The following is a 23,811-nucleotide window of genomic DNA, read 5'->3' as shown; positions in this document are numbered from 1 at the left end:
AATAGCACACATGAAAAATAAATTATGTTGCTCATAAACACTGGCTAACTAACCACAAGACAAAGTACATACTCTGTTAGATGATATCCATACTGTAAAGCTGCTCTACTTCTTTGGAAAGGAAGGAAAAAACAACAATTCCAGCCCCATTTCCAAGATGTACTTTTCTTCTCTTCCCCAAACAATGTCTTCAGTTTTGCTTTTCCTGCCTTCTGTCATGGGGACAAGTACAAAGCCTTGCCATTCATTATTTTCTTATCTTTTATTCTTTTTTTTGAATTTTAAATCTGAATTATCAGAATGCTCTCTTCCCTTTTATGCTACGATAAGAGTATCTTTAAAACTGCTTCTCAAGTTCCTACCATCTTTCTACATATAGTTAAATATTAGTATTTTAAATTTTTTGGATAAAATCAAAACCTGTTCAAAAACAATAGTATAATGGTACTACTTACAACTATTGTATGTCTGTACCCCTCCCAATTCACTAATTAGTCACAAAAGTCAAATAATTTCCTTTTTCCCAGAGGATATCCTGAGATTGTCCAGATAAATAAGAATGAAGAAACTTGTTATTTATTGGTCAGTATGAGGGATCACTCCAGGATGCAAGTAACCTACTATGAGGAAATACAAGCTTTTCAGAGGCTATTTAGGGAAAGGATCTTAATATTCAGATTTAAGCAACTAGCTAGATACACATATTAAAACAGAATACTTAGAAACCTGTGCTGAGGGAAGTGGAAAAGTATAGTAAATTATATTCAAAGACTTGGGGACAGATGCACATGCTTGATTCCAAGGATATTTAATCAATCACAGCCTGGCCCATTCAGATCACTTTATGCTTCCAAATTTTAGCTTTCATAAAGTGTATGAGAAAGGTCAGGGTACTCATTGATTTCTTAAAGCATCTTCTTAGGACTTTGTTTGTTGTACTGTTATTTTATTAGAAGTAAAATGTATTCATGGTCAAGAGAGACTTGAACCTAACCTATAATTTCTTGTAGTAACTTTACTGAGATCTTTAACTGACATACTATAAAATTTACTCATTTTAGGCCAGGTGCGGTGGCTCACACCTGTAATCCCAGCACTTTGGGAGGCTGAGTCAGGCAGATCACTTGAGCTCAGGAGTTCGAGACTGGCCTAGGCAACATGGCGAAACTCTGTCTCTACCAAAAATAGAAAAGATTAGCTGGGTGGGGTGGTGCGCGCTTGGGGTGACAGCTACTCGGTAGGCTGAGGTGGGAGGCTTGCTTGAGCTTGGGAGGTGGAGGTTGCAGTGAGCCAAGATCGTGCCACTACACTCCGCCTTGGAGACAGAATGAGACTGTTATAGGAAAGGGATCTTGATCCAGACCCCAAGAGAGGGTTCTTGTGTCTGTTTATGCAAGAAAGAATTCAGGATGAGTCTGCAGTGCAAAGTGAAAGCAAGTGTTTTAAAAAAGTAAAGGAATACAAAATGGCTACTCCATAGACAGAACAGCCCTGAGGGCTACTGGTTGCCCATTTTTATGGTTATTTCTTGATGATATGCTAAACAAGGGGTGGATTATTCATGCCTCCCCTTTTTAGACCATATAGGATAACTTCCTGACATTGCCATGGCATTTGTAAATTGTTATGGCGCTGGTGGGAGTGGAGTGGTGAGGACAACCAAAAGTCACTCTCATCGCCATTTTGATTTTGGTGGGTTTTGGCCGGCTCCTTTACTGCAACCTGCTTTATCAGCAAGGTCTTTATGACCTGTATTTTTGTGCTGACCTCCTATCTCACCTGTGATTTCAAATGCCTTAACCATCTGGGAATGCAGCCCAGTAGGTTTCAGCCTAATTTTACCCAGCTCCTATTTAAGATGGAGTTGCTCTGGTTCACATGCCTCTGACAAGACCCCATCTGGGGGGAAAAAAAAAAAAAAAAAAAAATTACTCACTTTAGGCATATAGTTAGATGAAGTTTGTTATTTGTATACAGCTTTGGAACCTCCACTGCAATCAACCAGTGTGGTTTCCTGATGCCACTGTGCAGTGGATCCCCACTCCTAGCTCAGATAACTGCTGATTTGTTTTAAATCACCATGGTTTTGCCTTCTTCTAGAAGTTCATATCATCAATGGAATAATACAGTAATAGAGTCTTTGTGTTACTTTGTGGTGTTAGTGAGTTTTTTCACTTAGTGTAAAGTTGTGGCATGTATTGGTAGTTCATTGTTATTTTGGGGTAGTATTCCATTGTATGGCTGTGCCACATTTTGTTTATCCATCACCTGATGGACAGTTGGGTTGTTTCTAAATTTTGGCTATTATGCATCTTGCTATCATCATTTATGTAAAAGACATAAATTCATTTATCTTGGGTAAATACCTAGGAGTGGGAATCCTGGGTCATATGGAACGTATAGTTTTAATTTTAAGAGATACTGTTTTTCAAAGCGTCTATACTTTATTTATTTATTTATTTATTTATTTATTTATTTATTTATATATATTTTGAGACCAAGTCTTGCTCTGTCACCGAGGCTGGAGTGCAGTGGTGTGATCTCGGCTCACTGCAACCTCTGCCTCCTGGGTTCAGGCAATTCTCCTGCCTCAGCCTCCCGAGCAGCTGGGACTACAGGTGCATACCACCACGCCCAGCTAATTTTTGTATTTTTAGTAGAGACGAGGTTTCACCATATAGGCCAGGCTGGTCTCGAACTCCTGACCACATGATCCACCTGCCTCAGCCTCCCAAAGTGCTGGGATTACAGGCGTGAGCCACCGCACCCGGCCACCTACCATTTTTCATTCATACTTATGATTAAATTAAACCACAATGATGGATTTCGTATTTAGAATATGTGAATATATATATGAAGATATTTCACATTCACCAGATTGGCAAAAATGTTAAATTCTGTTAATATAAAGTAGAGGTAAGAATAAGGAACAAAGGGAACTACTGGTGAGAGTGTAACTTGCTAAATTCATTTTGGAAAACAATTTGGTATTATCAAGAAATGTTAAACCATATGCAGAAATGCCCCTTCTAGCATATACTCTAGATAAACTCTTAGGTAAGGACCCTGGAGACATATACAAGAATGATCACATAATCAAATAACACTATCAACAGAGTTTAAAAAAAGGCAACCCACAGAATGGGAGAATATATTCGTAAATAATGTATTTGATAAATGATTGATATCCAGAATATATAAAGAACTCCCACAACTCAACAACGACAAAACAACTCAGTTCAAAAATGAGTAAAGGAATTGAATAAATATTTCTCCAGAGAAGATATACAGATGGCCAATAAACACAGGAAAAGATACTTAACACCACTAATCATTAGGAAATTGCAAATCAAAACCAGAATGAAATATCACTTCAAACATACTGTGATAGCTACTATCAAGAAAACAGAAAGCAAGAAGTGTTGGTAAGGATGTGGAGAAATTTGAACCCTCATGCACTGCTGGTAGGAATGTAAAATGGTGCAACCAATGTAGGAAATAGCATGGCAGTTACTACAAAAGTTAAATGGAATTACCATATGATCCAGCAATTCCACTTCTGGGCATATACATAAAAGAATCAGAAGCAAGGACTCACAGATGATTGCATACCAAATTCATAGCAGCATTATTCATAGTAGCCAAAACATGGAAACAACCCAAATGTCCATTGAGTGACGAATGGATAAACAACGTGTGGCACATATACAATGCAATACTATTCAGCCTTTAAAAGGAATGAGGCCGGGCGCGGTGGCTCAAGCCTGTAATCCCAGCACTTTGGGAGGCCGAGATGGGCGGATCACGAGGTCAGGAGATCGAGACCATCCTGACTAACACAATGAAACCCCGTCTCCACTAAAAATACAAAAAAATTAGCCGGGCGTGGTGGCGGCGCCTGTAGTCCCAGCTACTCGAGAGGCTGAGGCAGGAGAATGGCGGGAACCCGGGAGGCGGAGCTTGCAGTGAGCCAAGATCCGGCCACTGCACTCCAGCCTGGGCGACAGAGCGAGACTCCGCCTAAAAAAATAAATAAATAAATAAATAAATAAAAGGAATGAAACTCTGGTATATGTTATAATATGAATGAATCTCCGTGACATTATGTTACGTGAAATAAGTCATATGCAGAAGGATAAATACCATATGATTCCACTTATATGAGGTACCTAGAATAGTCAAATTTGTAGAGACAAAAAGTCTTTGTTTACCAAGGGTTGGGGGATAAGGCAGATGGGGAGTTAAATGTTTAATGGGTAACAGTTTCAGTATAGGATGTTTAAAACATCCTGGAGATGGATAGTGGTGATGGTTGCACAACAGTGTGAATGCACTTAACCCCACTGAGCTGTGTGCTTAAAAATGGTTAAAGGTGGGGTGGGGGGGGGGTGCGGAGCAAGAGGGCCGAATAGGAACAGCTCCAGTCTCCAACTCCCAGCGCGAGCGACACAGAAGACCGGTGATTTCTGCATTTTCAACTGAGGTACTGGGTTCATCTCACTGGGGAGTGCCGGACGATCGGTGCTGGTCAGCTGCTGCAGCCCGACCAGCGAGAGCTGAAGCAGGGCGAGGCATTGCCTCACCTGGGAAGCGCAAGGGGGAAGGGAATCCCTTTTCCTAGCCAGGGGAACTGAGACACACAACACCTGGGAAGCGCAAGGGGGAAGGGAATCCCTTTTCCTAGCCAGGGGAACTGAGACACACAACACCTGGAAAATCGGGTAACTCCCACCCCAATACTGCACTTTAAGCAAACAGGCACACCAGGAGATCATATCCCACACCTGGCCGGGAGGGTCCCACACCCACGGAGCCTCCCTCATTGCTAGCACAGCAGTCTGTGATCTACCGGCAAGGCAGCAGCGAGGCTGGGGGAGGGGCGCCCGCCATTGCTGAGGCTTAAGTAGGTAAACAAAGCTGCTGGGAAGCTCGAACTGGGTGGAGCTCACAGCAGCTCAAGGAAACCTGCCTGTCTCTGTAGACTCCACCTCTGGGGACAGGGCAATAGCAAACACAGCAGAAACCTCTGCAGATGCAAACGACTCTGTCTGACAGCTTTGAAGAGAGCAGTGGATCTCCCAACACGGAGGTTGAGATCTGAGAAGGGACAGACTCCCTGCTCAAGTGGGTCCCTGACCCCTGAGTAGCCTAACTGGGAGACATCCCCCACTAGGGGCAGTCTGACACCCCACACCTCACAGGGTGGAGTACACCCCTGAGAGGAAGCTTCCAAAGCAAGAATCAGACAGGTACACTCACTGTTCAGAAATATTCTATCTTCTGCAGCCTCTGCTGCTGATACCCAGGCAAACAGGGTCTGGAGTGGACCTCAAGCAATCTCCAACAGACCTACAGCTGAGGGTCCTGACTGTTAGAAGGAAAACTATCAAACAGGAAGGACACCTACACCAAAACCCCATCAGTACATCACCATCATCAAAGACCAGAGGCAGATAAAACCACAAAGATGGGGAAAAAGCAGGGCAGAAAAGCTGGAAATTCAAAAAATAAGAGCGCATCTCCCCCGGCAAAGGAGCGCAGCTCATCGCCAGCAACGGATCAAAGCTGGACGGAGAATGACTTTGACGAGATGAGAGAAGAAGGCTTCAGTCCATCAAATTTCTCAGAGCTAAAGGAGGAATTACGTACCCAGCGCAAAGAAACTAAAAATCTTGAAAAAAAAGTGGAAGAATTGATGGCTAGAGTAATTAATGCAGAGAAGGTCATAAACGAAATGAAAGAGATGAAAACCATGACACGAGAAATACGTGACAAATGCACAAGCTTCAGTAACCGACTCGATCAACTGGAAGAAAGAGTATCAGCGATTGAGGATCAAATGAATGAAATGAAGCGAGAAGAGAAACCAAAAGAAAAAAGAAAAAGAAATGAACAAAGCCTGCAAGAAGTATGGGATTATGTAAAAAGACCAAATCTACGTCTGATTGGGGTGCCTGAAAGTGAGGGGGAAAATGGAACCAAGTTGGAAAACACTCTTCAGGATATCATCCAGGAGAACTTCCCCAACCTAGTAGGGCAGGCCAACATTCAAATCCAGGAAATACAGAGAACGCCACAAAGATACTCCTCGAGAAGAGCAACTCCAAGACACATAATTGCCAGATTCACCAAAGTTGAAATGAAGGAAAAAATCTTAAGGGCAGCCAGAGAGAAAGGTCGGGTTACCCACAAAGGGAAGCCCATCAGACTAACAGCAGATCTCTCGGCAGAAACTCTCCAAGCCAGAAGAGAGTGGGGGCCAATATTCAACATTCTTAAAGAAAAGAATTTTAAACCCAGAATTTCATATCCAGCCAAACTAAGTTTCATAAGTGAAGGAGAAATAAAATCCTTTACAGATAAGCAAATGCTTAGAGATTTTGTCACCACTAGGCCTGCCTTACAAGAGACCCTGAAGGAAGCACTCAACATGGAAAGGAACAACCGGTACCAGCCATTGCAAAAACATGCCAAAATGTAAAGACCATTGATGCTAGGAAGAAACTGCATCAACTAACGAGCAAAATAACCAGTTAATATCATAATGGCAGGATCAAGTTCACACATAACAATCTTAACCTTAAATGTAAATGGACTAAATGCTCCAATTAAAAGACACAGACTGGCAAACTGGATCAAGAGTCAAGACCCATCAGTCTGCTGTATTCAGGAGACCCATCTCACACGCAGAGACATACATAGGCTCAAAATAAAGGGATGGAGGAAGATTTACCAAGCAAATGGAGAACAAAAAAAAGCGGGGGTTGCAATACTAGTCTCTGATAAAACAGACTTTAAACCATCAAAGATCAAAAGAGACAAAGAAGGCCATTACATAATGGTAAAGGGATCAATTCAACAGGAAGAGCTAACTATCCTAAATATATATGCACCCAATACAGGAGCACCCAGCTTCATAAAGCAAGTCCTTAGAGACTTACAAAGAGACTTAGACTCCAATACAATAATAATGGGAGACTTCAACACTCCACTGTCAACATTAGACAGATCAACGAGACAGAAAGTTAACAAGGATATCCAGGAATTGAACTCATCTCTGCAGCAAGCAGACCTAATAGACATCTATAGAACTCTCCACCCCAAATCAACAGAATATACATTCTTCTCAGCACCACATCATACTTACTCCAAAATCGACCACGTAATTGGAAGTAAAGCACTCCTCAGCAAATGTACAAGAACAGAAATTATAACAAACTGTCTCTCAGACCACAGTGCAATCAAACTAGAACTCAGGACCAAGAAACTCAATCAAAACCGCTCAACTACATGGAAACTGAGCAACCTGCTCCTGAATGACTACTGGGTACATAACGAAATGAAGGCAGAAATAAAGATGTTCTTTGAAACCAATGAGAACAAAGATACAACATACCAGAATCTCTGGGACACATTTAAAGCAGTGTGTAGAGGGAAATTTATAGCACTAAATGCCCACAAGAGAAAGCAGGAAAGATCTAAAATTGACACCCTAACATCGCAATTAAAAGAACTAGAGAAGCAAGAGCAAACACATTCGAAAGCTAGCAGAAGGCAAGAAATAACTAACATCAGAGCAGAACTGAAGGAGATAGAGACACAAAAAACTCTCCAAAAAATCAATGAATCCAGGAGTTGGTTTTTTGAAAAGATCAACAAAATTGACAGACCACTAGCAAGACTAATAAAGAAGAAAAGAGAGAAGAATCAAATCGACGCAATTAAAAATGATAAAGGGGATATCACCACCGACCCCACAGAAATACAAACTACCATCAGAGAATACTATAAACACCTCTACGCAAATAAACTGGAAAATCTAGAAGAAATGAATAATTTCCTGGACACTTACACTCTTCCAAGACTAAACCAGGAAGAAGTTGAATCCCTGAATAGACCGATAGCAGGCTCTGAAATTGAGGCAATAATTAATAGCCTACCAACCAAAAAAAGTCCAGGACCAGATGGATTCACAGCTGAATTCTCCCAGAGGTACAAGGAGGAGCTGGTACCATTCCTTCTGAAACTATTCCAATCAATAGAAAAAGAGGGAATCCTCCCTAACTCATTTTATGAGGCCAACATCATCCTGATACCAAAGCCTGGCAGAGACACAACAAAAAAAGAGAATTTTAGACCAATATCCCTGATGAACATTGATGCAAAAATCCTCAATAAAATACTGGCAAACCGGATTCAGCAACACATCAAAAAGCTTATCCACCATGATCAAGTGGGCTTCATCCCTGGGATGCAAGGCTGGTTCAACATTCGCAAATCAATAAACATAATCCAGCATATAAACAGAACCAAAGACAAGAACCACATGATTATCTCAATAGATGCAGAAAAGGCTTTTGACAAAATTCAACAGCCCTTCATGCTAAAAACGCTCAATAAATTCGGTATTGATGGAACGTACCTCAAAATAATAAGAGCTATTTATGACAAACCCACAGCCAATATCATACTGAATGGGCAAAAACTGGAAAAATTCCCTTTGAAAACTGGCACAAGACAGGGATGCCCTCTCTCACCATTCCTATTCAACATAGTGTTGGAAGTTCTGGCTAGGGCAATCAGGCAAGAGAAAGAAATCAAGGGTATTCAGTTAGGAAAAGAAGAAGTCAAATTGTCCCTGTTTGCAGATGACATGATTGTATATTTAGAAAACCCCATTGTCTCAGCCCAAAATCTCCTTAAGCTGATAAGCAACTTCAGCAAAGTCTCAGGATACAAAATTAATGTGCAAAAATCACAAGCATTCTTATACACCAGTAACAGACAAACAGAGAGCCAAATCAGGAATGAACTTCCATTCACAATTGCTTCAAAGAGAATCAAATACCTAGGAATCCAACTTACAAGGGATGTAAAGGACCTCTTCAAGGAGAACTACAAACCACTGCTCAGTGAAATCAAAGAGGACACAAACAACTGGAAGAACATACCATGCTCATGGATAGGAAGAATCAATATCGTGAAAATGGCCATACTGCCCAAGGTAATTTATAGATTCAATGCCATCCCCATCAAGCTACCAATGAGTTTCTTCACAGAATTGGAAAAAACTGCTTTAAAGTTCATATGGAACCAAAAAAGAGCCCGCATCTCCAAGACAATCCTAAGTCAAAAGAACAAAGCTGGAGGCATCACGCTACCTGACTTCAAACTATACTACAAGGCTACAGTAACCAAAACAGCATGGTACTGGTACCAAAACAGAGATATAGACCAATGGAACAGAACAGAGTCCTCAGAAATAATACCACACATCTACAGCCATCTGATCTTTGACAAACCTGAGAGAAACAAGAAATGGGGAAAGGATTCCCTATTTAATAAATGGTGCTGGGAAAATTGGCTAGCCATAAGTAGAAAGCTGAAACTGGATCCTTTCCTTACTCCTTATATGAAAATTAATTCAAGATGGATTAGAGACTTAAATGTTAGACCTAATACCATAAAAATCCTAGAGGAAAACCTAGGTAGTACCATTCAGGACATAGGCATGGGCAAAGTCTAAAACACCAAAAGCAATGGCAGCAAAAGCCAAAATTGACAAATGGGATCTCATTAAACTAAAGAGCTTCTGCACAGCAAAAGAAACTACCATCAGAGTGAACAGGCAACCTACAGAATGGGAGAAAATTTTTGCAATCTACTCATCTGACAAAGGGCTAATATCCAGAACCTACAAAGAACTCAAACAAATTTACAAGAAAAAAACAAACAACCCCATCAAAAAGTGGGCAAAGGATATGAACAGACATTTCTCAAAAGAAGACATTCATACAGCCAACAGACACATGAAAAAATGCTCATCATCACTGGCCATCAGAGAAATGCAAATCAAAACCACAGTGAGATACCATCTCACACCAGTTAGAATGGCGATCATTAAAAAGTCAGGAAACAACGGGTGCTGGAGAGGATGTGGAGAAATAGGAACACTTTTACACTGTTGGTGGGATTGTAAACTAGTTCAACCATTATGGAAAACAGTATGGCGATTCCTCAAGGATCTAGAACTAGATGTACCATATGACCCAGCCATCCCATTACTGGGTATATACCCAAAGGATTATAAATTATGCTGCTATAAAGACACATGCACACGTATGTTTATTGCGGCACTATTCACAATAGCAAAGACTTGGAATCAACCCAAATGTCCATCAGTGACAGATTGGATTAAGAAAATGTGGCACATGTACACCATGGAATACTATGCAGCCCATCAAAAAGGATGAGTTTGTGTCCTTTGTAGGGACATGGATGCAGATGGAAACCATCATTCTTAGCAAACTATCACAAGAACAGAAAACCAAACACCGCATGTTCTCACTCATAGGTGGGAACTGAACAATGAGATCACTTGGACTCAGGAAGGGAAACATCACACACCGGGGCCTATCATGGGGAGGGCGTAGGGGGGAGGGGGGAGGGATTGCATTGGGAGTTATACCTGATGTAAATGACGAGTTGATGGGTGCAGCACAGCAACATGGCACAAGTATACATATGTAACAAACCTGCACGTTATGCACATGTACCCTACAACTTAAAGTATAATAATAATAAATAAATTAAAAAAAAAATTTTAAAGATAAACAATTAAAAAAAAAAATGGTTAAAGGCAAGCATGGTAGCCCACACCTATAATCCCAGGACTTTAGGAGCCTGAGGCAGGATTGCTTGAAGCCAGGAGTTCGATAGCAGCCCGGATAATATAGCTTGTAATCTAGGCACTTTGAGAGGCCGAGATGGACGAATCCCTTGAGCCCAGGATTTTGAGACCAGCCTGGGCAACATGGCAAAACCCTGTCTCTACAGAAAAATACAAAAATTAGCAGGGTATGGTGGTGGGTGCCTGTAGTCACAGCTACTCAGGAGGCTGAGGTATGAGGATTACCTGAGTCTGGGAGGTCGAGGCTGCAGTGAGCCGTGATCATGCCACTGTGCCACTGCACTCCAGGCTAGGTCACAGTAAAATCCTGTCTCCAAAAAAAAAAAAAGTGTTCATAGCAGCATTATCTGTAATTATATCCAAAACAGTGATTCCCCCACAAAAAATGGAAACCAGACACTGAAAATGTTCAATGAGAGAATAGACCTAACATTAATAATATTTATAGCGTCAACTAATACACAGCATGGATGAATATAGCTAGAAACATCAACATGGTTAAATACCTCACTCTTAAACAGCTGCTTCTCAATGCTGAATTCTAATTATGCTTTTGTGATATTCTGTGTCTTAGACCTTCAAAATTTTTCATAAATAGCTAAAATCACTAATGTTAAGTGCCATTTAATGTCATTTATTAAAGGTTAAACCTCTAAATGCCATTTATTATTTATTTACAGTGTATAGACAGAGCGAATGAGTCCTATGGACTCTTTTGGTGGTAGTGACAATCTGAAGCTATGTACATAAAAATAAATTTATTCCATCTACTCTCAAACCTCATACATATAAAACAATTTAAGTAAAATGCTCATGACAATAAAAGTTAAAAGTTTTAGTTACATGCTTAACCCATGTCTGAGAAGAAACCATCTAACACCAACAAACATTCGTACTTGTAAACTATTCCTATACCAATTTAAATAATTTGATTTTTATTAAAACTATTCTCAGAAGAATTTTTATTTGGTAAGCCAACTATAGACAGGATGATTAAAAGCATATGAAAGTACCAGAACAGCTTTTCTTTGTATAGACATATTTCATTAATTCATTCTGGCCTTTCCTAAAACCAGTGAGTACAAATGATGGTTAATTTGCCACTGTTCCTGGCAATGCAGGCTAATGCACATGCAGGTCATTCTCCTTGGATAAGTGGGGCTGGAGGGGAAAATGCTGAGAAGGGGAGCGGGAAGGGCAGGAAACAGCATTTGTCTTGTACAGGAAACTAACAGCACAAATGCCCTGCTGGTCTGGAAGGTGGCAATTGAGATGAATCTTTATTCCATTTAATGTTGTCATGGTTTCAAGTTTAAGCTCTCCTTTCACAGATTGCTACCATAAATTAGGCTAACAAGTGTAAAACTTTTAATTTGCTTGACTATACAATTGATATTATCTGTTTCCTTTTGGTTGGAAATACTATTATAATACCAAACTAAAGGGTGTAAAAAAGGACTATCAGGCCTACATAAAGGATAAAGACCTCTTTCCACCGTAAATTGTATTTGGCTGAATTAGTGTCAGCCCTAGTCATGTAGTGCCCAGAAAAGCATTTTTGGTGACAGATTTAGAAATAAAGCTGGGAAAACATGTATTAAACCTGTCCGGTCATAGCTACAGAACTAATGTCTTTGTGGTAATTGCAATCCTTAAAAATACATTATCTTTTTCAATGTTACTGCAGTGCGCGGTGGTATTGAAGAAAGCAATAATTCGTAAACAACCCTTGGCAGAGGGCACAGAACTTAATTTTGTTTAAATAAAGGAGACTAACATTAGAATTCATGTGCTGTATCAAGACTGGCAAGCAGTAGTAGCTGTTTTGATATATGCACTGGAGCATTCGTGATTACTTAAATATTAACTGTTCCATGAATATACAAATATAATAGGGAAAAAGGAAGCCATGATTAAGGAAAATGTTCACTAAAAAAGTTGAATTATATGACTTTATTGGTAGTTTAGATGGTTTTATTCCATTGACTCAACCAGATCTCTTCACTGAGTTTCAGTATTTCTTTTCTTTTCAAGGACAGTTATATATGTGTATTGCGTGATGTTGCTATGTGTTAGGAATGTTTCCTTGACACAGAAGGATTAGGCAATTTTTTTTTCCCCGAGTACAGGACCTGTTGGTAAGTTTGCTGAACTTCATATGGCCATTCATGTAAATTCCAAAGGAAAGGGGAGATCCAAAAGGGCTTCCTTCAGATACTCTATAGATTTGAACTTTTCTCTCACATTTAAGTTTTAATATGCTTTAAAGATAGTCTTCCTTTAATGTGTGCAGAAACATTTCCTTTAGTGATATCCATGCTCCTTTGCTACTTCATTTCTTATACTCTTTATGCAAAAATCAGTTTTTGTCTCAGACCAGTTTACACTCTGCAGCCATTCATGCAAGAAAGCCAGGTGTTCCTCCCACACATTCTTGCGTGTTTCCAGAAGAGAACTGTTTTCTTTTCTTTTTTTGAGATGGGGTTTTGCTCTTGCTGCCCAGGCTGGAGTGCAGTGGCAGGATCTCGGCTCACTGCAACCTCCACCTCCTGGGTTCAAGTGATTCTGCTGCCTCGGCCTCCCAAGTAGCCGGGATTACAGGCATGTGCCACCACACCTGGCTAATTTTGTACTTTTAGCAGAGACAGGGTTTCATCATGTTGGTCAGGCTAGTCTCAAACTCCTGACCTCAGATGATCCACCCGACTCGGCCTCCCCAACTGCTGAGGTTACAGGCGTGAGCCAGCACGTCCTGTCAAGATAACTGTTTCCGGTGCCACTCCGCAATTGAGGTCAGGATTGCTTTGTGGCAAGGAGCCAAGGTCCACTGCTTTGTTCCTATATAATGTATGGTAACACATGAACCTAGCCCCATTCTCACTCTTGGTCTTCAACCCGAAACGAGTATGATGACAAATGAAATGCAGTATCAGCATATGCCAGTGCCATGGAGCAGGAATGAAGCTTCCTCCCTTGGCTCTCTTCTTTACATACACCCACCATAGTCTGATTTCGTACATGTAAACTGTTTGGCATAGAGGTCAAGCAAGGCATTAGGTTATTTAGATACAAGAACTTTTATGGCAAGCACTGAAACCTGATGTTTGCAACTTACAATTTCAGAATCTGATTCAAACTTCCTGAGTAAATATGTAAGCAACAATGCAGATTTGCTTGAGCAGGAGTTGGAAGGCATGAATAATCTGCTAGGCTATCTAGTCCGTCACTCTGATGATACATAGTAGATAAGACATACTATAGCAGCATTTAAGTATTTTTTCAATACAGTTTTAGGTGAAGGGTGAAGGACACTGAAGAGCAATGTTTCTGGAATCTTCACAGCATGGAGCATACTGTTTGTCTCATCTACTTTTGGATAGGTAGCTGATAGATTATGATACCAACGAGTCTCATTTTTATGTGAATTAATCAAGAACACTGAGAGCAATTCTGTCCTTCAGATGCCACAAATTGCTGGATAATTTCTCTCTTATTTTAAATTGGCACTAAGCATTGAAAACATTGACACTTCAACTTTTTATATGTAAAAGCAATTGTGAGAGGACCTAGGCAAGCTATAGACAATTGCTAAGCATCTTCTTGCCTGGAAATTTATTTGAAAATAGCCTAGTGTCTCCCTAGTGGCATGCATCAGAATCACCTAGAGGTGATATCAGAATTTTTTCCCCTAGTATGTTCAAACTCAAATTGCTGGACCACACCCTCAGAGTTTCTGATTTAGTTGATTTGGGGTTGGGCCCCCAAATTTGCATTTCTAACAAGTTCGCAGGTGATACTGATATTGCTGGTCCAGGGACCACAGATTGAGAACCAATGAAGTAGCAAATGCTCATGAATTCTTGATTTTTCGTTCTTATTTCTTCCATTGAATGATCCCTTCAGGCCTAATTATGCTGAACTTATTCGGGACAATAATTAGAATAACTTTTGTCACTAACCTCACCATTTTCCAGCTGCTGGCTCTGCTGCCTCCTGTATTATCTGGTTATTATCCACAGTCAATATTTGGAATAAATTATTTGTTCACATTACCTCTTCTTTCTGACTACCCATTCCTTTTAATTTTGAATCCTTTGCACTGTATTCAAACAGTGCTTGAAGGTCACCAAAGATTAACATCAAATCAACCCTAATTATTTTTGGCCTGTCTAAAGAATTTATTCATTCAACATTTGCTGAATAAAATTGATATAGTCCTCATTTTTAAGCAGTTCACAATCTGGTGGGTGAGACTAGTTGTGTACACAAAATTATATATTGTAGAATAAGTTCTATAATTAAAGTATATAGAAACCACTATCGGAGAACAAAGACAGAATTTAGTAGTTTTGTTTTGTTTTGTTTTGTTTTGAGACAGTCTTGCTCTGTCACCCAGGCTAGAGTGCAGTGGTGCAATCTCGGCTCACTGCAACCTCCACCTCCTGGGTTCAAGCAATTCTCCTGCCCCAGCCTCCTGAGTAGCTGGGATTACAGGCATGTGCCACCATGCCTGACTAATTTTTGTTTTGTTTTGTTTTTTAGTAGAGACGGGATTTCACCATGTTGGCCAGGCTGGTCTCGAACTCCTGACCTCAGGTGATCTGCCCACCTTGACCTCCCAAAGTGCTGGGATTAGAGGTGTGAACCACCACGTTTGGCCCAGAATTTATTAATTCTATTCAGAGAAGTTGAAAAAGGTTTATTACTAGTAACTACCACTCTCCCTGAAAGATCCTTCCTTTCCACACACATGCCATCTTCCTCACCCATGACAGTTCAATCCAGTAAGTATATCTTAAATTCGAAGTGTGCGTAAATTGCCATGTTTTGTTCTGGCACCAACACCTATTAAGTGTGGGGACTAGATCAAACAACTTATGAGCTATATCTTATCTATAAAAATGGCATATTCATAACTAAGTCACTGAATTGATTTTAGGATTTTTAAAAAAAAGCACTTATGAAAGTGCTTGAGTTATAGGCACATGATACATAGGCAACAAATGTTGGTTCTCCTACCCCTTAAAAGAGGAGTAGGATATTATCGCCTGAGGAAGGAAGAACAGTGTGCTGAGGTCAGGAGGAACATAAGTAAATGGGTGGAAATCTTCATCCATTCGTGCAGTCAACAAATACAGATAGAGTGCCTATTGTGTGCTACCCACTTTTCTAGATGCTGAGTATATAAAAGTGAACAAAGCAGACAAGAAAGCTCTGTACTTGTATCCAGCGTAGCTGAAGTGAGTGTGGGAACTTGAGAGATGATAATAGCTAGAGATAAGATCACAACGAGCCAGATAACAGAGGGATTTTTAGTTTATAGTGATGGGAAGCTAAGGTAGGCTCTCATCACTTCTTATCTGGATGATGATGGTGCCCATGATAATACGCTATCTTATTCAATTCTACAAACATGTCTATGAACACAGGTGCTTATCTAATGCTCATTTTATAGGTAAGATACCTGAGACATGGAGTATTCGTGTAACTTGCCCAAAGTCATACAAGTAGTAAACAGTAGGGTCAAGGTTCAGACCTAGTTCTGTCTGAATCCAAAATCTATGCTTAATAATTATTCTGATTAGAAATTTGAACTTTATTACATGAGTTGTAAAGAACCATTTGCTTTTTTTAAGGAAGGGAATGACATGATCATATATATGTTTAAGAACCATAATTAGGCTGAATCATATAGGATAAAATGAAGCAAAGAGAATGGAATGGTTGTGACCGTCTTCTCATAGTGTATCTTCACATAGCTAACACTTCTGTTTACAATCTGAGCTGCTATCCTTTTCCTAAAGCCAGTTTACTCTAGAGTTATTCCCCTCATTCTGGACATGATACAACATTCTTTTAATCATCGGGACTTAAAACTTTTGGAGTATTTGATTTTTCCCTTTCCCTCATCTTAATATTCACTGACTAAATCCTGTTTTTCCTTACAATCTCTCTTGAATTTGCCCTTTTTTTTTCTTTTCTACGCATACCCTAGTTATCATTTTAAGTATATCAGTCCTTGACATTTGCCACCAAATTATTCTCCTATGTCGTTTCTTTTCTGTATAATTTTGTATTTTCTACTAAATTCTAAGCTTAAGGCCTCAAAAGTACCATGCATCATTTATCTCTTATCCCTAGTGTTCAGCACAGTCCTCAGCTCACAGTGGATTAATGAATGTACTTCTCCATTCATATTTGCTTTGCTCCTAACCTGCCTCCCCTAAAAAAATGTACGGTGCTCCATTTCCTGAGTGACAAATTATAACTTTATTCTGGCATTCACTTGCACCTAACTCTAGCAAATATGTGTTCTGGAAAAGTCTGGCCTTTGTAGTCAACCTCTATGTGTGTGGTGGGGTCATATATACACACAGGTACACATACATATATATAAATAAGTATAGAATTAAATTTAGGAGTATTGCTCTATAGCCCACAAAAGTTGGAGTTCATGTAAAGAAGAATCTGCATTCTGAAACATTTATTAACTATCTAGTATTTTCTAACATCCTCCTAGGCACCATGGATTCAAAAATACTACCAAAGCAAAGTCTCTAGCCATGTAAGATCTCATATTGAGTGTGAGAGACTACTGTGTTGAAATGTTTACATTGAATGAAGATGGCCAAAAAAAGTTATTAATTGCTTCTAAGGTAAAGAAGTCTTCAGAAATGACGTGGAAGTTGAGTAGTCTTGAAATACGAGTAGTTATTTTCTTGGTGGATAAAAAGGAACAAAAAGGAAGGGAGTCTACACAGAGAGACCTGTTGGTGCAAAAGCACAGTGGCATGAAACTGCGTGGTACGTTTAAGCAGTTGTAATCAGGCAGACAACAGCAGGAGGCAGGTTAGAAAGGTAGACAAGGGTCAGCTCAAGGAGGGTCTTGTATGCAAAATCAAGAACTTTGCTTTTCCAGCAGATGACAGGAGCCTTTGCAACGGATCTTTTGAATGGATTCTAATTACCATTGAGAAATTAAACATTTGTAGAATAACATCTATGCAGTTAGGTTAAATTAACTGCAGTTGTTTATTTGGAGAACAGGATGGGAATGAGAAGGGAACTTTCACTCTGTGAGAGGTTGTTATGTACAGCATAGTGACCAGTTATTTTCAGTTCCCACTGAGGACAAAGCAAGAAGAAATAGGCTTACATCTCAGCAGAAGGGAAAATTACCTACAGAAGGGGTCCTTCACAGAAAGATTGAATGTGACTGACGTAGGTCATTAAAATGTTGTCTGAGGCTCTCTGGCTGTGTGCTGGTTTCTGTGTACTCAAACAGCCCAATTTCAAAGACATGGCAAGATGGAAGAAATTTTCAAGCTTGAATGAGGATATTTGGAATAAAGAAATTTCTTTTGTGTCAATTAGTTATTGAGAAATTTTGCTATATACCTAACTAAATTTTGGAGATGTACTTGAACATATAAAATATATTTAGTATCTTTCATAATATAGCATTTGTATTTACTAGGAAAAAGAGATGATCAGAATTAGCTATAGAAATAGTGTCCTATTAAAGGTATTTTGTATTCATGTACCATTTTAGAAAGTTATTAAAGATTAGGTAGATAGAATTAAATTAAATTCAGTTATTAATCTTTATGTGGAACATTTAATATTGGTCAGATGATTACAATTAAAATTGCTATATATGGTTTATTAACTGATTGCACCTGATCAGTTGATACAGTGACTCACTCTGTCTTATTTTCATTATCATCCGATGATAACTCAGCTTCTTAAAATAACATAAAACTTTTTTTAGCTTTTTCAAATATTTCCCATTTCTAGAACTGCTGTTTGTGTTTTTATTGTTTGAAGATATATAAAAGAAGATTGTAGAGTGGCCATTTTGTTCATCTTTTTGCATCTTATAAAAATAAGTCATATATGTGTCTCTCCCTGCCTGTCATGGCTGGAGAGAGGAAAAACACATACAAGGATGCAAAAAGGCACTTTGCTTCTGGCTAGAGGAAACCTTGAAATGCATACAGTATAACCACCACTAAGACTTAGGCAATCTAGGCAACTATTAATTGGATATTTCATGTTAATGTAAAATTTTAACATGATTTCATATTAAACAGCTATCAAATGGAAATCAATTCTATTTCTTAGTAAACTAACTCAAACACTTTGGAAATGACTTGTACATACTCAGATTGTTCTACCCCAAGAGATGTATATATCCAACTAGTACACTTAGAAGAGCAAATTATTGGATAAATGTCTTTAACCGGTAGAATTGATGTTCTTAGTTGCCTTCTGTGCTGACATTGAACAACGCAATAGGGCCTGAGAGAGATACAATGGCTAATGTGTGAATGGCATAGACTTGGTAAGAGAGACTGAAGGCATGATAATATAAAGTACATAAGCTTCAATAAGTAAAAAATATTTTCCATTATATTTAAATATTATATATATATTTTTTAAATAATTGATCTAATGTCTCTCACACATAGAGAAAGATTTAAAAGACCACCCATTTGTTGTGATTTCCTGCCCGTTTGAACCATTAAAATGGTCTCTCAGTGTGAGGTTTTTTCTTAAAAAAAAAAAAAACAAATATTGCAATACATTAAGCAGCTTGTCTCCCAGACCAACTAAGATATTTCTCAACTTGACAAGACAGACATTTGGCCATGTTTGCCCATGCTTTGAAGGGAATATTCTGATTCTAAAAAAAAAATACATGCAGAGTCTCTCTAAAAGTCTTTATCATTTCATCAAAGATGCTAATACATTTAACTGATGTTACGCTTTATTTATCTTTTTAAAATGTAACCATTAACTCTCCTAAATTTTGTAACAAATCAGATTGTTAATGGACCAGATACTGAATAAATATTTATTAATAAATACAATTTTTGAAAATTAAGCTCTTATAAGTATGCATGCCAAAAACTGAAATGTTTTTTAATACAAAACAATCTAACACATGTGACAAAGAAAAAAAATCACCCATAAAATTGACATATGAGCACAGTGCTATTTTTCTGTTTTTTTATTTCCTTTCCAGTGTTAGCCATGTGCATTTTATTGTAAACTATAGTGTACTTGTACAGTTTGATGTCCTAAAAAAGTAGGTGGGTTTTTGTTGTTTTGAATTGTGTTCTTTAAAAAAAAAAACTGTTTTTGTCTCCAAAGAGTCCATAAAATACATAGGAATTTCCTTTCCTTTCGGAAGATGTACCTGCAATTTTTTCTAAGCACTTAATGTTTTCAGAATTTTAGGATTTAGGTAGTTAGTGAACTTCTAAGGAAAAAGAAAATGTTAATTTCCTTTTTATTTGGAATACCTGGCATACTCTTAAAAACGATGCACTTTGTAAACATATCACACAGTAGTCCCAGGTAAAGACCTCTCTTTAGGAATGTGAGCTTCCCATTGATTCCTCTACAGCTGCTATCCTTACTTAAGAAAAATTGCCCTTGAGGTTTGTGTTGGTTTTTGTTCTTACAGCTTATCCTTGAGTTTTGTCATTTCTACCTTAAACTACTTGTAAGTGTTCAGTAGATCAGCATGATAATGTAAAATTTTAAATATTTTTCCTATGTGGGATAAAGTAATCCCAGAAATTTTGAAAGAAATCATTGTGACCTCGTGAACTATCAACATTATGCCTCCTGTGGCTGCTTGGTTGGTTGGAACCTTGAGACTAATATTTCTTCTAAGTTGTTTACATCATTGAGATGTAAATAGTTGCTAAAAACCTGTAGAACAAAACAGATCCAGTATGGGCCTGATTTATTAAATGCTATGTTTTTCTTTCTTAGTCACTAAAACAATAAGGATTAATTTACTCTGTAATTACCTAAATATCCTGTACAGCCTTTTTATAAACCTGTTTGTGAAAAATACTCATTTATTCTAAACAGAGTAATCCTTAAAGCTAAAAACTCCAAATCAGTATGAACATCAGTGGACAAAGCCATCATCTAAGGATTATAGAATTAAAACATCCAAAAGAATGAGAAAACTTGATACTTTATGCCGTATTTATGCCTTGTTTCTAAGTAAATCCTTGATTTTATTTGCAGCTTAGTCTAGTATGAGAATTATATTAAAGCACTAGATTTTCTTTTTTTGTGTGTCCTATGCTTTAAAGATTTTTACCATTCTAACTGTGGCATCTCTTTTGTTGTGTGTCTGAAAAGGAAATACAATATGTAAGCAAATAAAATTTTTCATATTATCAGGATTGTATGGTGAGATTTTTTTTTAATAACTCAGGATAAGCACAACCTTGAGAATTCTTTTCTGATGGTCCATGCAAGTAGAGGAGGGTAAAATGTGCTTGCTCCTTTACATTAATTTACATCAACAATGGCTAGAAATAAATATAATCTCACAAATGAATATAACTTTTAAGAACATATTTTTATAATAAAGCAAAGAACAGAATGATGATAAAATAAGCACACGGTAATTTGGGCTATTATCAATACTTAAATGAATGTTCTTCTCTCCTGAAAAGAATAGTTCATTTTGCCACAATAATTTAGACATTTTTGAAAATACAGATTAAGGTTTAATTTGGCACTTTTATTGGTCATCTTACTTGCTTTTAAAATATGGAGCTCCTTTTAAAATCTAGAGCACCACTACTAGACCACATTAAGAACCTACCCAAAGTTTTAAAAAAATTTTAAATGGGTTATAATAAATTCATTTGTTTAAAAAAGTATATATTTACTAAAAAATTACTAAAAAATGTGTTATTGTTTTCTTCCAGATCAGAGATACTAAATCAGTGGATCAAAAAACAACCCTTATGCATTTTATTGCTGACATTTGTGAGGAAAATTACCGAGATATCCTAAAATTTCCTGAAGAACTGGAACATGTAGAAAGTGCAAGCAAAGGTAATTGATTTATAACTGCTTTAAGATTATTTCTTGCCTATGTGGTTTAAATGGAAAGATTAAAGAATCTGTAAACATTATTCATAAAAGTATTTTTTGCTTGTTTACTGATATAAGAAAAGCTGGAAAATAGTTTCCATTAGCTTATATTTGACAGCATACTACATTTTAATAACCTATTTTGTCTTACATCATTTTTTTTAACCACTGCTACGTTATTAAAGCTTTCATTTCTCTAATCAGATAATATGTTTGTACTTTCATTTGATAAACATTTAAGTGGATATTGTTGGCAAAGGAACCGTACTATAGGGCTCTTGGTTATATGACAATGATTGTGAGAGTTTTTGGTTGAGTGTGGTTAAAAATATAGTAAATGAGAAAAATGTGTGTATATATGCATACACACAAATGTGTTATAAAATAAGGATGCATGTGAGAAATGCTGCAGGAAGAGATAATGTCCTGTAGTTGAGATGAGGAGGAAAGTACTTTTGAATGGGTAGATAAGAGAAGGCTTCATGGAAGAGGTCAAAGGTGAAATACGAGGTTAAGGTTTTACAGACATGGAAAAGAGGTTTGCTTTCTAGAGAGAAAACGACATAAGCAAGGCAAAGTGGCAGAATGTTTTAGGACAGGTGAAGGGAATGGTTGACTCTAAGGCTGGAGCAGTAAGCTAGGTATCTCTGAGACTTCAGTGTCAGGCTAAGGAGTCTAGTCTTGATGTGGTAAGCAGTACAGCATCATTGAAGGGCTAGAATGGACAAGCCATGGCTCCTGTGTGGAACAGGATGTGGGAAATAAAAATGTCTCTGAGATTTTAATTCAGGGTAAATAGCTTTGTCAGTAAGTATTATCTACTTTTGCAAGAGGTTGAAAAGTGAAAGAAAAGAAGATCAAGGAAATATTTGCTGAAGATGAGATTATGTGCATGAAGAAGTGCATTTTCCCTCTTAGATAAGAGAAGTACACCATAAATCTTATACTTGAAATTGCACTGAAGTAATTTCATTCTGTAACTCTGAGGACTTTTGGTAAGGACTTCATATATGTTACTCAAGTTTATTACAAACTATATAAACCTGTTAGTTTCCTTTTAAGTTAAAAATAGTGAATCTATAAAACCCAGAATATTCTTTGAATAACATTGGGCATTGGTCATCTCAGCCGGTCGGGTATTGTCAATCAAATCCTCAACACGTTTCTTTAATTTTACCGAGTTTGTATCGGTTTGTGGTCCAAGGAGCAAAATAATACAAGAAGACAAACTATGATTATAATGTATTATTTATTTTCTTTCATTGTTTTCAAAAAATTGTATAGTATGATGGAAAATCACACAAATTACAACTGTAATGGCAACTTTCTGCTAATAGCTCTTCTAAAGAATTTATCTTTGGATTTAAAAATACAGCTTCCTGACTAGAAGCATATTTACTAACAGGTAGCTTAATGTGGAATAATAACATTTTAAACATTTGTATTGTAATTTGAAATATATATATAGCACAAAAAAGACCAGTTCTTAAATCAGCTCATTTTGTTTCTATTAATACTTTTTGATTGCCTTCTACCAGAATTTTTTTTTCTAAATTTTCTTTGTTCAATATGTATAATGACTTTTTACATTTTGGAAAGAAGTAGATATCAATAATATATCTATATATACCCACACAGTACTACACATGAAAATATATATATTTATAGATAATATATTTACTATACTTAAATATATACCACACACTCAATCAACAGGTATTTATATATACCTCAATCAGCAATTATAGATATGTTATATATAACCATAGGTATTTACATGTGATCCAGCAGTTCTACTACTAGGCATTTATCCAAAGAAAAAGAAATCAGTATATCAAAGGGATACCTGTACCCCATGTTTATTGCAACATTGTTCACAATAGGTAAGATATGAAATCAGCCTAGATGTCTATAAGTAGATTAATGGATAAAGAAAATGTGGTATATATACACAATGGAATGCTATTCATCTGTAAAAAAGAAATAAATTCTCTCATTTGAAGTAACATGGATGGAACTGGAGGTAATTAAGTGAAATAAGCCAGGCACAGATAGACAGATATTGCATGTTCTTACTCATATTGCAGGAGCTAAGAAGGTTGGTCTCATAGAGATAGAGAGTAGATTGGTAGTTACCACAGACTGGGAAAGGTGAAGGGTAGGGGGATGAAGAGTGGTTGGTTAATGTGTACGAACATACAGTTAGG

The 23,811-nt window shown here is 37.7% G+C and overlaps 1 protein-coding gene across 5 annotated transcripts in view; it reads left to right on the top strand.

The window, feature by feature from the left end:
• Positions 1–23,811, top strand: part of LOC105497495 (diaphanous related formin 2) — a 919,069-nt gene that overhangs the window by 436,019 nt on the left and 459,239 nt on the right. For all 5 annotated transcript variants that reach the window (XM_071089284.1, XM_071089283.1, XM_071089281.1 and 2 more), the window contains one exon: positions 21,436–21,565. In XM_071089284.1, the coding sequence (XP_070945385.1) occupies positions 21,436–21,565 (130 nt within the window). The remainder of the gene's footprint in view (positions 1–21,435; positions 21,566–23,811) is intronic.

This window comes from Macaca nemestrina, chromosome X (genome assembly GCF_043159975.1).
Source record: "Macaca nemestrina isolate mMacNem1 chromosome X, mMacNem.hap1, whole genome shotgun sequence".
NCBI lineage: Eukaryota > Metazoa > Chordata > Mammalia > Primates > Cercopithecidae > Macaca > Macaca nemestrina.
The sequence above is the reverse complement of the archived record's forward strand: the minus strand, read 5'-3'. Positions and strand labels throughout refer to the sequence as shown.